The sequence below is a fragment of the Anomalospiza imberbis genome, chromosome Z, assembly GCF_031753505.1.
Source record: "Anomalospiza imberbis isolate Cuckoo-Finch-1a 21T00152 chromosome Z, ASM3175350v1, whole genome shotgun sequence".
Lineage (NCBI taxonomy): Eukaryota > Metazoa > Chordata > Aves > Passeriformes > Viduidae > Anomalospiza > Anomalospiza imberbis.
In genome coordinates this window covers 56,160,297-56,178,105 of record NC_089721.1, presented here as the reverse complement: position 1 = coordinate 56,178,105, position 17,809 = coordinate 56,160,297, and the positions used below count along the sequence as shown (strand labels likewise).

General features: G+C 38.7%; 1 protein-coding gene across 3 annotated transcripts in view; it reads right to left on the bottom strand.

Annotated features, from left to right (window-relative positions):
- Positions 1-10,690, bottom strand: part of TEK (TEK receptor tyrosine kinase) — a 39,033-nt gene extending 28,343 nt beyond the window's left edge. For 2 of the 3 annotated variants that reach the window (XM_068176695.1, XM_068176697.1), the window contains exon 1: positions 9,433-10,690. In XM_068176695.1, coding sequence (XP_068032796.1) covers positions 9,433-9,484 — 52 coding nt within the window. In that variant the 5' untranslated portion in view covers positions 9,485-10,690. The remainder of the gene's footprint in view (positions 1-9,432) is intronic. The other variant, XM_068176696.1, reaches the window with a different exon arrangement.
- Positions 10,691-17,809: the final 7,119 nt, after the last annotated feature.

The following is a 17,809-nucleotide window of genomic DNA, read 5'->3' as shown; positions in this document are numbered from 1 at the left end:
ATCCAGCCACCAGGGAATGGATTGTGTTCTGATTCACTGTCTAAAGATAGGTGGTTTTTGTCATATAAAAACTTCAGGGAAGCCCAGACACCTCAGTGAGGCAGATGGAACACAGATGGAGCTTCTTCCCACAGAAACATAAAAGAAATTTCTGCCTCTAAAAGGAATTCATATCTATGCATAAGTATGGAATTATATATCAAATATGACTTTGCAGCTAAGGTTTCACAGCTGGAATATATTGTAAGCAGAAATTAAAATAGTGGAAGTTTTGTACTAAGAAAAGCTAAGCTTCACATATAATTTGAAAAAGAAAAAAAAAGGCATTTTAGCAATATAAGGCCTTGGAGGTGATAGTAATGTTTTCTTTGACTCCACTGGGAGGGGATTCATACAGCATCTCTATGACAATGCAATTTCAAGTAGACCAACTGTTCTTGCATGAAAGGAACTTACCTAGTCTGGCAAAATTTAGGTAAATCATGTCCTAGATGTTAATGAAGGTTTTGAGTGTGTAAGAACCAAATAAGGCAGCAGAATTTAGCTCTGAGAAAAGCACAAAAAATAGAGACAGGAAGCAGCCTATCTCAGCAGCAGGGACAATCCTCTGTGCTGCCTTGAAAAAGTCCTTTCACTCCTGCCCTGGTCCTTGAAGAAGAGACCTTATCAGGAAGGCAATTTGCTGTGTGTGCAAATAGATTTTGAGAAAAGAAAGTCCTTGCAGAAAGCTAATGCTGTAAATGGGAAATACCATGCAAGGAAGACCCATTCCCAAGTATTTATGACACATCACTCACTATGATGCAGTGCTTTGGGTCTTTCCAGCACAGTGAAAATGGCACCCTTTAAAGAGGTTTAAATAACAGCACACTGACTGTAGCTCAGACAGCAAAATAAATGGAGGGAAACACTTGCAGTTCCTCTTGGCCCTCTCCAAATTACAGGATTGTCCTCTCTCTTGCTGGGTGATACTCAGCTGTATCTTTCACAACTTTTCCAGTACAGATTCCCGCTACCCAGAAAGCTAATTGCATCCTGTGCTGCATCCAAAACAGTGCTGCCAGCAGGGCAAGTGAGGGGGGTCTCCCCCTCTGCTCTGGTGAGACCCCACCTGGAACCCTGCATCCAGCTCTGGGGTCTCAACACAGGAAGGACATGGACCTGTAGAAACAGGTCCATAAGAGACTATGTATACAATGGAGTTGTGGAGCACCTCTCCTATGAGGAAAGGCTGTGAGAGTTGGGATTGTTCAGCATGAGGAAGAGATGATTCCAGGGAGACCTTATAGCACCTTCCAGTTCCTAAAGGGACTACGAGAAAGTTGGAGAGGGACTTTTGTCAAGGGCATGTAGTGATAGAATAGGGGGAAATGGCTTGAAACAATAGGAGGGTCAATTTAGATTAGCTATAAGGAGGAATATTTCACAATGAGCGAGGTGAACCTCTAGGACAGGTTACTCAGAGAAGTTGTGGATGCCTCATCCCTGGAAGTGTTCAAGGCCAGGCTGGATGGAGCAGCCTAGTCTAAACTAAGGTGTCCCTGCCCATAGGAGTGAGACTACAACTAGATGACCTTAAAAAGGTCCCTTCCAACTCAAATTATTTTATGATTCTATGATATTCACCTGGGGAAATAGTGCTAAAAAGAGAATAAATTTGTCATGCTGTGTCTGTAGTCCCTGTGTGTTCTTATTCCCTACCAAAATGCCATTCATACAGGCACAGTCATCATATTTTCTGTGCTGCATTGCACCAGCAAAACTTGGCTAGGATCAGCCGAAAGAAACAGTTCTCAGAAATTCCCTAGAACACATCCCAGACATAGTTCTACTCAAAGAGCAAGCAAGTCTCTGATAAAGATTAAAATATCACTGCTCTAGATCATTATTCGTGCTAGATACTAGGGTTCATGAGTAAATGTGGCAATCTTGAGCTGAGATAATGTCATAGATGAGTACACACAGCAACTCTTAGGAAAAAAGTGTTGATTTGTCCTTTCCTCTGACAGTCCCTGCCCATATACTTCCAGATTTCCACTATTAACCCTTGTCTTGTCTCCAGGAAAACATAGGAAAATTCTAGGCATCTACTCTAAGGCCTTTGCAAAGTTGCCCATTATTTGGAAAAAATGTTCAACACAATGGTTTATGCTCCTCTTCCATAGCAAGCAGCCAGAGTTGTCAGCTCCACCTCAGGGTAACCACAGCTCGCTGTCCTTCAAAGTGCATATAATATGGACACAGGTCATATTTGCAAGGGGTATTGAGAATCCAAAGTTCTGAGGAAAGCTTTAGCTGTTAATAACAATTGGTAGCAGAAACAAAGAAATTGTTTAGACATTACACACCTAAAGATATATTTATTTCCTTATATTTGTAGAGCTTTATTACTGATTGCTTGAAATTACTATAAGGAGGAAATCTTCCTCCTGGCATTTGAAATCTAACAGATCAAGGTGAAGATCTGTTGTAAGAGGTGAGCAGAAAGATTAATACTTTTAAAGTACCAATTATTTAAGAGAAGATGAAAGGGCAGAAAATTCCAGTAAATTACACTCCATTTTCACCAGATGATGCAAAGAACAGATGTAATATGTAATACTTATGTAGTTCTTTTTTTTTTTTTTTCTTTTACTGCTATTGCTTGGAACACAAATTATTCCTGCTATTAAGCATCTGGAAACAGGAAACAGGAATATAAAACATATAGATACTGTATCAGTGCAGAAAAATTAGAATCTGTTCTTAGTTTTGGTGTTATGCTGAAAGTGAAACAGTCAGTTGGATATGACACTCACTGCAGGATTTAAAAATAATTTAGAGACTGGTGAAAACATATGTCCCAAACTTTTAAGTCATCAATCCTTCTTCCTGCAAGTTTCTTAAAATATAACAATGAGCACTCCCTCTGCTTGAAATAATAAGGTTTTGATTTAGAACAAACCCAATTTGCTAAATAGCCTAAACCTCAGTATTTCTCATTGTGTCCTGTTTTGTAGTTATAACTTCAGCTGTACCCTCTCCAGTCTTATTTTTTGGTATAAAACAATGTAGTAGATTAAAAGAATTAAATTAATCTGTTTAGAAATACAAACAACAACCATACAAGCAATTTTGCTGAGGAATTATAGCATTTTATTAATTCTTGGGGAAGTACTGAATAAACAATGATTTTAAAAAAATTAATTAACTAGACAATGTAGAAGATAATCAGACTGGAAATAATGCAAATTAAATATGAAGAAATAAATAAAATAGAGACCAAATCAGCATGTCTCCTCTTCCAAAAAGAAAAAATAGTTGGGTATATTTTTCATAGGAAGAGTAGAACACAGACCAAACCAGAATCTGGAAATTTTGGGTGTTTTTTCCTGAGCTCTCAACACTTATATTATAAAAGGAAATTATGTGGGGGGCTTTGAAACCATTCATTTTATGGGCTCAGTGATCTTTAAGTGTCCTGGAAATGCTATCTGGAATGCAAAGATAGCAGCAGCTCAGGTAATTTCTCCCAGTGAGTCAGATTCTCTTCTGACAGCTCATTCCTCCACAGGAAAAAAAGGGTTGAAGTTATTATTGTCCAAAGATAGTAAGATTCTCTCACATAGAACTGGAACAATAGGGGTAAAAAAAAGACAAATGCTCCTGGAAAACTCCCGATAAATGAGCTAACAACCAGGTTTCCCAATAAAACCTTTTTTGTTGTTTATGTAAAGAATGTTTTTGTTGTGTTTTATATGATGCTACTGTGTAGCTGTCAGATGCTTCACCGCTCCAATACCAAGACCACTTACCCTTTGTGGCACTGTTTGTGGGGGGAAGGTATTGTGAAACTAATAAGAGATGAAAAATACTGACATGGTATGACTATGCTACTTAGCAATAGTGGGAAGGCTAGAGCACATGTATGAAAAATAAAATAGTTTCAAAGCTATGAGGGCTGCCAATCTTGGCATCTGCTCATCTGCTTTTGGGTACCTCTGGTGCAGCTGAAGGAAATGCCACTGCCTTCTTGTTTTCTCTGCATGTCTGTTGTTTCACAACCTATCAAAACAATATAAGATGAAAAGGCCGGAAGTGAAACAGCGCTGCAGTTTTGTTGGGGTTTCCAGGGGACAAGCCGTGCTGAAATATGTTTTTGTGTGTGTGTGTGTGTGTGAGTAACCAAAACACAAGAAAGAAACCAAAACATGGTTTGTCATGATTTCTCCTTGGGCCCGATTGACCACAAGTGAATAAAATGGGAAACAACATAGCAGCAACAATGGCTATTTGAAAAACTAGCTGACAGTATGTCAGGTAATGCTGAAAATGTGGAAAGAGGCTGAAGAATGTGGGAAAGCTCCAGCAGGACAGGCTTGTAGTTCAGGTGCATCTGGTTGGATTTGCAGGCAGCAAAATACGGGTATCATATCAAGAGTGTATGTGCACATCAAAATAAATACGTCCATAACAAGGCTGGCCCTTGTCAGTTGCATTATGAAGCTCGTATTTGTACTGCAAATGTGCCAAGCTGAAGTAGACAAAATAACACAGGTAAACAATTAGTGCATACAATAAGCATAAGGTTGGCTGTCTGTGAGCACTGACTGTTGGGAGAACACATTCTAACATGCTCCTGCCTGTTAGAAGGGCACTCTCACATTGCCACTTACTGATTTTTCTTACTAAAGTAGCTGGGAGGTGCTTCTGGTGCTAAGCACATTTTGTCACTAAGGAGGCCAAGGCCCCTGTCCAGTGGCATGTCTGCGATGAACAGCCAGGAAATAACACAAGGTAAAATCATCAGCACAATCAGAAGTGCAGTTGGAATTGCATTGTGAAGGAATGCTTGTTATATTCCAAAGGAGAAATTCACTAAAGCACTTCATTAGTCATGCTGACAGTGAAAAAAAAAAAAAAAGGCAGGCAAGAAAAAAAATACCAGCCTTGAAGTAAAAAGTTTGGATTTCTGAAAAGAGAAATGTCATTTGTTAATGTATCTTTCAAATATCCTTTCAGAACTTAGCAAATTCCCAATATCTTTACATCATAAAGGGGTTAATGGTTCCAAGTGATGAATTACAAAAATGTATTTTGAGAGCTTTTCTACTTTGAGATATGACCCTTATTTAACAGTTGGAGAACAGTTATCAAATATGTAATATAAACAATCAGCAATTTAAACACCTTATAGGAAATTCTCTATTTTAGACATGGGTTATACTTTGCTGTGTGCCTCCACTGAAACCACAGTTGAACAGCATCCTAAATATGACCTACCCAGCAAAGGATAGAGACTGTCTTTGGAGGGCAGTTCTTTGCTGCAGATTCTCTAAGATTTTCATCCCTCCACTCCTAGATAGATCTTACAGAGGGATCTGGTCATGGAACTAAATCAGTTTCACACAAGTAATAGGTGCATCCATTTTTGGTTCATTGCTTCTGTGCCTACGCAACACCCTTCATACCTCCATGATTTCTTCGTCTTCCAAGAGAGCTGAACAGAGTTTTTTGTTCATCTAAGAGGTGGGTCTAGGTCAAGTATGGTTGTGTATGTGACTGATACAGAGTCCAGCCCAGGTAATTCTCATTGTGAGCACATGAAGGAACAACTGCATCTTCCCTGCCCTAGAGAGCTGCTCAGTGAGAGTCATATCTATGACTTCTATTCTCCCTCTTGTACAGTAAAGCCTTCCAGATAAAAATCTTGTGGGTATCAGACAATCTGTGCAAAAATATTACAGCTTCAGTTTTCCCTTAAATGAAAATTCAGCAATAAATAATCTACCCATCTTAATTATGACTAAGTATAAAAACCACATAGTACATGTATGTTCGTGTATCTATATATGAAAATTGTATCTAAAACAATAGCATATGTTAACATTTACAAATATAGTGTGGCTTCATTTCACCCTTTCAGAGCTTATTCCTTTGGTCCTGATTCAATGTCTTTTCACTCCTGACCACTCCCATCTGTTGAAATGACTTTGGAAACACAAGCTTCCTGAGAGCTACTCTGCATTTCAGTAGGTGTGAACCAGGCACAGTATGGCAGGAAGATGCAACTTCAGTGTCTCACAAATCAAATCCACTTCAGGAACAAAAGATGAGTTTGTTTAAAATTCCTCTAATTCACATCACTAGTTGGATAATTTAGGTGTCAGAAAAGCTGTGCATCAGTGTAATGTCTGGTCATGTGACAAGTACCTGATATTAAAACCTCACAGTTATAGTTATGGAATACCTGAGATTCAAAGGTCAGAAGTGGTTTTCCTCCATTTCTTTGTGGAAGGTTCAAAACCCCAGCACTCAGCCACATGACACACTGAAGTTCAGCTGCTGCTTTGATCTGACAACAGTGTATTTGAAGATGTTCACAGAGGCTCAGTCCCTTTAATTGTGGGAAGAATGACATTCTTGTTCACTGTCACAGGCATGGATTAGCCACTGGTTAATACAGGTTTTCTTTTGGTTAAGTTAAACTTGAAAAGAGAAATAAAAGTCTTGAAGCGGAATTATTAGAATTTTCCAATCCAACTAAAAATTTTGACTTGTCATTTTGAAAAGCCTACAGCATTATAAAGGTGCTTGTGTGTCTGGTAATGTATGTTAAAAGCTGTTCAACTCTCCAAATATGAAAATGAGTCACATAATAGAGGTAATTTAGATTTTTTTCATAACACCTACTGATCCCAAAGAAAATGCACAGAAGACATCAGCATAACTGATAGAGAGCAATTGAATGCTCCTGCATTGGTTTGCTCCACTGTTACTTTTTTCCAAAAGGCTATTATAATCTTTTGAGTCTTTTACCATATATGGGTCCAACAGTTAAATCAGAAAAAAAATCCCATATTTTTAGAAAGCCACTGGATCTAAGATTATTGGCAGAGCAAAACTGCAGCACAGAAGATTCTGTCTTGGAGAATGGAGACATTTGATGATATATCTGTTTCCTGATAGAAATAGTCAAAGAAATGTTCTTGAAGCTAATTGCAATTGTTGCTGGTTTTCACCAATCCTTTACTGATAAAGGATAACTAAAATAAAGCACACACTTAAGCATTTCCGAGAGTTAGCTCACTGTGAGAAACTGCAAGCATATTTCTAGACCATCTGAGGATACCTGAGGATGCCAGAGGGATTTCTGAGGCAAAATGCAAGTTGTGACACTCATTCCTTGCCTTTAGAGGAATAAGTAAATCTGCAGCTCTTCTTTGGTCAGAACTCAACAGACTGAACCTAGCCACAACCTTGGCATTTGAATCTATACTTCAGGATAGATGTCAGCATAATTTTGCTAGTCTAAAATGTCAGGGACATAAACAATGAAAAGAAAAAAATTGTGGTGATACTCAGTCTAGTTTGAAGAATCCCAGCAGGATTAAATTCAACTCCTTATCAGTTTAATTGAACATTTGCTATGGAATGTAGACAGTGCAAAATTGAGCATTTGTGTATACTCGAATGCCACCTTCCAAACTGGATCATTACCTCTAGCTGCTAATAGAGTACTGCTATTAAAAATAAAAAGACATTAAATCAAAGGCCATTTCTCCTAATGGGAACCAAGTCAGTGGTTTTCACCTTGGAAAAGGGTGGAGTGGGTTTTGTGCCTTCCCAGCAACACACCCAGAGAAGCCCACAATCATCAGGGACAAGGTTAAGCCAGTTCAGTGTCTGTGCTCAGTGTAGACCCTCCCCTGTTCAGGGAATGTCATTCCTGCTTTCCTGAACTCCGCCTGCAGTATCTAGAGGAAAGCAGGCTCGCATTGTCTTCCACTGCTCGCCCCAGGAAACATGATATCATTCTCAAACAAAAGCGGGAAAGCTGACAGATCTATTGAGATGGGTGTGACTACAGCACACACCTCGCTGGTCAGCCCCTGTGGAAAATTCAGTGACTGGCAGCTCATCAGTGATGGGCTGTCTGTGCTCTTCACATTTTTATAGCGAATCTCTGCAAATTACTTGTTTCTCCTGTACTTGTGACTTAATGAACGTCATTGCTGTCTGTGTCAAATATGTATATGACACCATGCAGAGAAACAGGAGGGACAAGGAAAAAAGTTGGAATAATGGGACTTTCTTTTCTTCTCCATCCGTAATGCTTACAGCACCTGATGTTTCCAAAAAGTGTAAAGCTGGAAGTGATCTGAGGACTAAATAAGTTGAATCCATGTGCAGCTAAACAACCAAGAAACTGAAGCCACAGAAGAGGAATTGGTAATAACAATATGCAGCCTATTACAGCAATTGCTAGATAAGAATATTTCCAAACATGACTTCAACAGATTTAAAACGTTTTATTTTTTTTGGTCTGCATTAACCTCTAGCCTTTTATCGATGCCAAAAGTAATATCTCAAACTCGCAATTTTATTGTTAACAGCTGTTAGCATGCTGCTAATCAGGAAGATCTGTGCACAGCAATTGTGAAGAAAGTTGCATGGAAATGAGGACTTCTGCCTTTTCTTGCTACTTTCTGGTTTTCATTGCAGGACAATTTGCAGTTCTATAGCACATTACATTTTTACTGTGAGATGGACTGGAACAACTTATATATATCTCAAAACAATGGTCAAGGGTGAGTTAAGAGTCTAAGGTTATCATGTGACTTGTATTTTTCTTTTACAGATTTTTACAGAAGAAACTGACTAGAGAATCAAAATGAGGATTGTAAAAGTGATACTCAAAAGTGGAGTAACTGAATCTGATGGCAGGAAGACAGTCTTTCTCAGGGCTCTGCACGTGATATGTTCAGCAAGGTATCTCAAACATTAATGCTGAAATGACTGTAAACTAAATTTAAATCAGTATAATACTTATGTATACCTTTTTACAGATATATCTTATGATAACTTCTGACTTGCTGAACTAATGACATTTGCTGATAATCCTATATAACCATATTTGAAGTGTTTTTAATTGGTCTTGTATTTTCTCCCTTTTTTGTTCACTTTCGTCTAAATTCCATTTGTGGAATCTTGTCTAAAATCAGATACTGGAATAGCTACACATATCAAGTGTACAGCTTGTTCATAAAGTCAGTCACAAAAGAAATTGACATTTAATCTGTATTTAGAAGAGATTCCTTAGGGAAAGACACCAATGGTTTTAAAGTTATCAGCTGCATGAAAACATTTGTACCATTAGACAGAAAAAAACCCTGCTGCAACATGTCAATAAATAACTTCAACAGTTAAAAGCTGCAGTAGTGGATCCTACATGTAGTTAAATCACCCCCAGTTACTTGGCCCTAGTCCTGCCCTCACTTGCTGTAAGAGATCTGCACAGAGAAGTGGACTCACTGAAACAAACATGAGTACTTAAATCAGTAAAGGTAAACGCTCTTGTGAACGGTAGACAGTCAAAGGGTAAGTGCATACAGTGTGAAAAACATAGAAAGGCATGACAGGTCCACTACAGCTATTTAAGACAAAGTTTACCTGAAATCAACAGGCTGAATCCATAGAGAACTAGGTGTGCTAGAGGGTCCATGCTTTCCAAAGTATATCCATCCAGTTCTTGCAGTCGCTCATGGAGTATCCTTTCCCCAGGGTAGACCTTTAGCAGTTACTCTTGTCCTGCATGGTACGCTGTTTACAAGTCACAGGCAAGAAATCAGAGCACTGGCGCAGGCTGGAACAGTCTCATTGCTGTCTGAGTACAGGGAGTTTAAGTTCCTTTTTCCTGTTTCCTTTGTAGATTAGGATGGGAAAGGCAGGATCTTAAAGGCATTTTTGTATCAGCAGGACTGCAGGGCAGTGCAAATCCCGTCCATCCAGCAATACATCAAAACAATTATCTGGAGCTGCTGGAGAAGCAGGGGACTGCTGTTGTTCACCGTCAGCAGAATAGGAACAATGATGGCATCCTCCAGTAGGCGGGAGAGTGCAAGTAAAACATCCTCCACATAAGTACAGTAGGTGGAAAATGTTATTATCTCCTTCTTGAAGACTGGGCTGCTAACTTCTCAGGGTGCTATTGTGTTTTCCCTTATTTATTTAATCCACATGTAAGCTGCTGGCTGCAATGCATTTCTGCACAATAATGAACATATGAAGTAAACAGTAACAAAACAGCCAGCTGAATCCAGTATAGGCCAAAGCCATTCACAATCCAACCAACTACTCTCTTAGTTCATGTGTTTTATTGGAAACAATTTTTCTTTACATTTGACAATTGGAAACAGACTGAAAACTTGTTGCAATAATAAATCTCACACAGAGTTATTATGACTTCAGTGGGATTAAAATGCCTGTATCGCTCAGGGAGGTCTTGGAAGTTAAAACAAAACCCAAAGAAAAAATACAAAGAAAAGCAGAAAAAAATTAAATAAATGGAAAGGCAGCTCTCAAATATATAAATCGAATTAAAAATAAAGAGCAATCTTATTTACCACTTGACTAAACATGATCCATGGCAATATAACATTTGGAAGTTCTGTAGTCCTGCCAACAGCCAACAGCCAAATGCCAACAGGCAGAGTTACTTTTATGGAAATACAGAAAAAGGAATGTTCAGCATAATTTTGGAAAGGGGGTATGGGTTTATCCTACTTTGATTTAATTTCCTTTTAGCTTTTTTTTGTAGTGTAGATTTCACAGAGGAAGTCCTTCATACCCAAGGTCTATTGCCATGTGGAGAGAAGGGTTACAACAACAGCAAATGGGAAGGCAGCACCCAGAGTTCCTTACGTATGTGCCTCCTGGCCCTCCATGTAACTGAAAGCCAAATCAAAGAAATTTATACTGAAAATACCCTTTGGGTGCAAAAACACAGTATGAGGTACAAACACCACTAAAATTCCTTTTTGATGCTTAAACGAGGCAGAATATAAGATATTTATATAATTTGGTTTCAGACTAAAAAAAACCCACAAATATTTTGTCCATTTTAGATTTTGGAGAATATCTACTCTTTTTCTACTCCTAGACGTGAAGCAGCAGTGATTACCCCTTTCCAATTGTACCTTAGCTTTTATAAGTCTGCAAGTAGTGATCCCTCCAATATCAGAATACTTACTGTATTAGCAGATACTAAGTATTATCATACTTCCTGTCTAGTGGATAACTGTTTTGTCGTTCATTTAACCTGTTTATAAGTTGGCCAATCCTCAATTATTTTATTTTTTAATGTCTTTTGATTTGTTGAGGGATGGGGAGCAGGGAGGAAGGAGAGGGAAGTTAAGCAACTGCAGTCAAGGCTGTGGTTCTTCAGATTGCTATTGTAAGTTTAGAGGGGTTTTTAGGGTTTTCACTTAAATCTCACTTTCCTGCTGTAAAGAGGTCACTGAGGAGAAATGCATCATGTCTCTATTTGAAATATACCTAAATACAAAGCAATGCTCCTGATACTGATTTTGCAGTATGAAAAATGGGCCAGAGCTGTTCATTCTTTTTTGAAGAATCAATTTGTGTAACTGATCATTTCATCTGCCATGATGACAAGCTAGTCATTTATCTCCAGGACAGAGTGGGCAGCCTGAATATGCAGCATTCCACAAATTCAAGAAGGTTGAAAAGGCCTGCTGAAGCCAGAAGAGAGGAGATACATACTAATCCAAGTCAGAATTTGTTAAGGGTACCAGCATCAGCAGAACTGTGTATTTGATTTCTGTTTCATTACAAAATTTCATTTTCGAAGAAATAAAGAATACCATCTATAATTCAGCAAACAGTAAAGTACTCCACTGAGGTCTGTTTCTATTTGGAAAGCTTTTAAGTGCCACAGTTTAAATACTCTGAAGTCAAAATGAATCACATGATAAACTTTTTCTACTGCAGAATTTAAAGGATTTCAATATTCTGACTTACTCTCACTCAACATTAAGTGTCTGCTAGGTCTACCTTTCATATTTTCATCCTTATATTTCATGAGACTAGAACGTAAGTATTTTTTAAGGTAGGTCATGTCAATTTTGTGTCCCATGAACTAAAAACTGTACGATCTGCTCACCCTCTGATTGTTGATTGTCTATCCCCACCACCAAAGAAACAGTCTTTAGCTAACGGGGATACTAAGTCTCAGCCTGCACTATTAATGACCTGAAGAATTCCAAATAGCCTTTGGCAAAACCAGACTGTCAGTGAAAGAAACTGGGCTAAAAGTAAGGATGGCACAAGGAATAAAATATGGTACTGAGATACTCTAACTTTTATTCCGTGTGGAGCTGTTGACTACCAGGCTGTCCAATGAGCATCCTTGCTACATCCTAGGGTGGGTATGTAGCTGTATTTTGTTCCCTTAGGCCAGACACTCATCTTTTTGAAAGGCACTTGGAAAGACTCCAAAAGTTTCAAAAGAGTTCCCCTCTAAAACATCAGTTTTTTTGGTTGTCAACTGCTGATTCAAACATATTCACATCTTAACCTCCGACACAATGGCATGCACAAATGCAAAGTAGTTGCAGCAGGGAAACAAATTGTCTTCCAACATGTGAATATAACCCTAGCATTAAACATAGCTTTTCATAACTCTCTTTGCTGAAGGCTAATTTTATGATATGTCAAGTGCCCTGAACTCTTGACACCAGGCTTTCCTCCTTAGATAAGCAGCATAGCTGTCTCAAGGACAACCCATTCATACAGGCTGTATCACATGGAAATATGTGACTACACTACTACACTACTACACTTCTTTAGTCAGGTAGATGTGTTAGCAAAAATCACATATCCTCTTGCAGTGCCTGGTTGTATTCTATTTTCTGGAACTAAGCCATTACTTTGGCCTTGACATGATGTTAACATGTGTTAGTAGGAGGCAGTAAAGGAACTTCAGGAATTATTACTCATCACAGCTAATGTGAAACAAAAGTTCACAAATGATGGGGTTTAAGCTTCATTTCTCAAACAGATCATGTTCAACTCTGCAACATGGCCTATGCCACTGAGGCCGTCTGTAGCCCCCAAACCATCTATCTGGGACCACCTAGAAGTGAGAGGTAGCAGCCAAGATGCCAGGGAGAGGACATGTGCAGCTGCTGGTTCATGCACTCAGGATGTGCACTGCCCCTATCACTTCAGTGGCAGAGGTAAATGGAGGGAGGTAAAGGTTTCTGGAGTACATGTCATGCAAACATGGATAGGACAGTATGGAGGAATGGTGCTATTGAAATAGGTTGTTCTGAGAAACTTCAAGGTGAGGTAGAAAAGGTAACAGTGTTTTTTACTGCACCCCATTCTGAGGAGGAGCAGTTTCTTTATGCTTTTTCTACTGCTTCTCCTGCATATGCATACTTAGGAGGCAATTCAGGGTTACAAACATAGCTATGATCCACTTTTTTTGCTCAGCATTTTTGTTTTCTTTTCTAAAAAAAGTTTCTCATGGAGAACATAGCCTGGAAAATGGATGACTACTGAGCAGTATACAGAATAGCCTCAGCCAAAGGGAGCTGGTTTTGTTCCTGACTTTGTGATGCTGAAATGAAAGGGAATCTACTGAATGGAATTAAACACAGGACCTGATGGGAATTTAAGGTTTCTTTCAAAGGGAAATCTCAGCTGATGTAAAAGCACAGGAGTACTTTAGAACTTCTGTATCAGTAAAGTCATTGTGAAGGACATTAGGCCATTTGTCCAGCATCTGTGCTCTGAATACTCTGACTTTGCAAGTCACCTGTATTCCTCTGAAAAATGCTTCATGTATGTTTTAGAATGGCCTGGCTGTTGTCAGCAGGACAAAAAAAAAAATTGCTTCTCTGCTCTACTACTTTCACTGTAATTTTTTACAGCATATTTTGAAGTACAAATAAGTCTGTGTATCTATGTTTAATGGCAACAATTGTATATCCAAATATCTTTAAGATATTGATATTAAATCTCCCCATATGATGCACAGCAATACTATTACTGCTTACAGTAAAAGGGCATGCATAAGGCAAATTTCATATTTTTTCCATCTGGAGAAATAAAGATTTATTTCCTAAGACTGTTAATGCATGTGATCTTTGAAGATCAGACTATTGTTTCCAAGGACCAGGAAATGGGTCATGTCAACTAGATCTCAGGAGTAGTGTTCTCAGCATTAGGGTTACAAAAATTCATTCTTAATATCCTGTTTGCAGGACCTACTATCTTCCACGGACTTATTATCACATTGTTAATATGATTCAATGGTGCTTTTTAATGGTGATTTTAAACAAGTACAACTTAGTGATAAATTTGCTGTCCACCTGCCTCTTCTTCCAAATTTGGGATTGGCAATCTTGCAGAAATCTTGGAAATCTGAAGGCTTCATTTAGAATATTGTCTCTCACCCATAAATGTTAAAGTCACTGATAAAACTGATAATTTCTAGTATAGTCATTATTTTCTTTTTCTTCTTAATTGTAAGAAGTCCTGAGCACCCCTTAAATCACAAGTATTAGTGGGCAAACTTGAGTTGTATGTTGGAGACAGAGGTCTTGCACCTTACTCATCCTTCTCTGCACAGCAGAAATCTTGGGGCTGATACAAAGACACCAGTGTTCAATGAATCAAGTTCAGTCACTTTTAATGAACATAGATTTCAAGGCATTAGCTTTACAAGAGGAAACAAGAGTGGATAATTTTACATTTCTGGCTCTTTTTTTTTCTCTCTCACTTTTTTTTTTTTTTTTTTTTTTTTTTTTTTTAATATGGAGCATTTCCTCCCATTTTACACATTTGGCATATTGTCCAGTTAGTCCTCCTTCCCTGAAGAAGGACCTCTAAGTGTTGAGCACAAGTCAGGGCAAGAACGTTTCTTCCTCTGCTCCATGATTCTGTCAATCACAACAAATGATTGATCAAAGCTGGGATTTGAATTCAGATAATCTCTGTAGCAGTGAATGCTTAAAGGTTTCCTTCCTCTTTATTCAAAAATAAAAAGATGACAACTATTTTGTTTGGGAGGAATCCAGTTCCCTTATGAATGATTGATCTGCATTTCAGAGCCTTGCTCTGCCCATATTAGACATGTATCATTTGGTGCTCAGCTGCTATTCACACCATGCAGGTGTTCAAACCAGCTCCAATTTTAGGACCACTTTCAGAATCTGAAGTTTTCACTCCAATTGCTACATCCACCACACCCATTATCACCATGGGAGACATTTCCAAGCTCACTCAAAGCAGATACTTTAAGGACAGTTACAAAGTAAGTCTTTAATCTCTTTCTCCTCAAAGAAAGATATTCTAATGGATTGCACGTCTACATAAGGCCTGCATTATGCCTTGTATTTTTGTTTTATGCTTGCAGCAGGAAAGTAGAAGTGTACTGAAAGAATTTACAAACACTACACTTTGGAAACATGTCCCTAAAATTGTGAAACAGCATATATTAGAAGTAAGAGCCATTAACACAATTAAGAGCCATTAAGCCATTAAGACAACATTAAAGTTGTTAAGCAGAAAGAATTCTCAGTGTTCTGCCTGTCTGGAATTGCTCATAGGAATATTGCATTGTTGTCTTCCAAGCTCACTAAGAGAAATTAAAAAATAAACTTATTTTGAAAGAAAAAAAGCTTTTTAAAATCACCATGAAAAGTAATGAAGACAAGATGAAGCAGGAAGACCAACAATAGGATTAACTGTTGTTTGCAGCAAAAATACAGTTTGCTTGGAGATATGATGATATCCTTCTCTATATGGGAACAAAACTGATGTACTGTCATGCCATCATGAGCTGGGAACAACAGCAGTCATTCCCGTGCTTGTCCTCAAGCACAAATAACATGGCAGCAACAAATGCTTTGGTTGTAGGCTTTGAAATGAAAATGCTTCTTTTCATGAAGTGTGCCATTGAAGTGAGATTTGGAAAATTGTCAAACCTGGTATCCTAATGCCTCAGTGGCATCTTACTGAAGGGGAACTAGGTAAGGGAACTTTTAACAAACTGCATACATGTAATTACATGAAGCTTGTTGAGATGCACCCACATGTGTAGAGAGATAGCTAACTTAAGGCATTGCAAGGTCATTCCTGAGTACCTTTTTTATTTTATGGTGGTAAGGGAGTGGCTTCTTAGTACTGAAAGCTAGAATGTGTCACTCCTACGTGATCTGTCCAATGACAGACCAGTCAGCCTCATTTCAATCCCTGAGAAAGTTGTGAAGCAACTAAGGCTGGATGGGATTTCCAGACACATGAAGGATGGGAAGTTGATCATGAGCAGAGAGCACAGACTTATGAAGCAGAAATGATGCTTAACCAATCAGATAGACATCCACAATACGGCAACTAATAACACGCAAGGAGAGAGATGTGGATGTTGTTTACCTCAACATAAGCAAGGTGTTTGCCAGAATTTTCCATTAAATCCTCACAGATAAGCTGACAAAGTATGGTTAGATAAGGAGACTTGGGGCTCACTGTCTGGTCAGTGGTCTGAAGTCCAGCTGGAGGCCAGCCAGTAGTGGAATACCACAGCCATGGATATGAAGGCAATATAGTTTAACCTTTTCATTGATGACCTGGTGCAGATGACACAAAACTGGGAGGAGTGGCTGATACTCATATGGAAGTAGTGCTGTTCAGAGGGATCTAAACAGGTGAAGTGGGCAGCCAAGAATGTCATGCAGTTCCACACACTGCAATTCCACACAGATATATGCACAGTCCTGCCCCTGAGGAGGAACAATCCAGGCACTCATGCACACTGAGGGCTGAGTGTCTGGAAACTTGCTTTACTGAGAAGCACCTTGGGGCCCTTCCTGGTGTACACAAAGCTGACCAAGAGCCAACAATGCACAGCAAAACAGGCCACCAGTATTCTGGGGCATGTTAGGAAGACTATTGCCAGGGCAGGCTGAGGGAGGTGATACTCAGCCCTGCTGAGAGAGGTGAGCAGAAGAGATTTTAAATATCTCAACTCTGCAGATGCTGACAGTTAATACATGTGCTCTCAGTCTGAAGTCGTAGCATAAAATGGATAAAAGATTGCCTGGATAGAGAAAGACCTGTGTTACTGAATTCATGTCCTGATGTACACACAGGAGTGAAAAAACATTGTCTGGTACTTAAACCATATTTAAAAAATATATATATATAAATATAAAGAGTTAAAGAAAAGGCGATTTTCACTGACAGCTGAGGAACTACACAAGAGTACAATTTACTCAGCTCACTACTAGGAATGAGTTAATAATCTTCCAGAGGGAGATGAAACACTTGCTGCACAGCTAACCACTCCAAATCTATACAGCTCTTTTCAGCCTTGGGTACTATGACTGCTATCAAGGACCATAAGGGTGAATTATTAAGAGAAAGAATGAGCAATGAGATTCTTACAAAGAAACAGGTTGTCCGAAGATCCTTAGGCAGAACAAGGAACAGAACAGCATGCTGGAGAAAGGGGTTTCATGACAGCATTTCCTGGGAACACAGCAAAAAGATGTAAGCTTTACCATGCTATCTTACAGAATCACTACCAAGGAATAAAACCCTCCCCTGCTCTGAGAGAATGCAAAGTCAAAGCAGTCTGTTTTTTCAGTCTGCAGCTTTTTTCCATTTTTCATTGTAATATGTTATTCTAGCACAAGTGGAATTCAGGAGGTGATCTCTCTGGCAGATGATTTGATCAGTGAGAATATTAGACTTCAACTTTATCTCTGCAAATAATGGGCTTTCTCTGGAACAGCTGAAACTCTGACAGGAAGGAAGAGACTTTAGTGGGAATTTCCCCTAGATAATAGTCCTTAGTTTATAGAAATCCCATTCCATTATCTCTAAATATTCTAAACATATAGAGCAACACCATTCAGTGTGCTGAATTAGCAAACACAGTGCTTTCTGCACAAATCTTCAACATTTTTAGCTTATAGATTTTTTTATACTCAAAAAGGCAATCACAGATTTGAGGAAA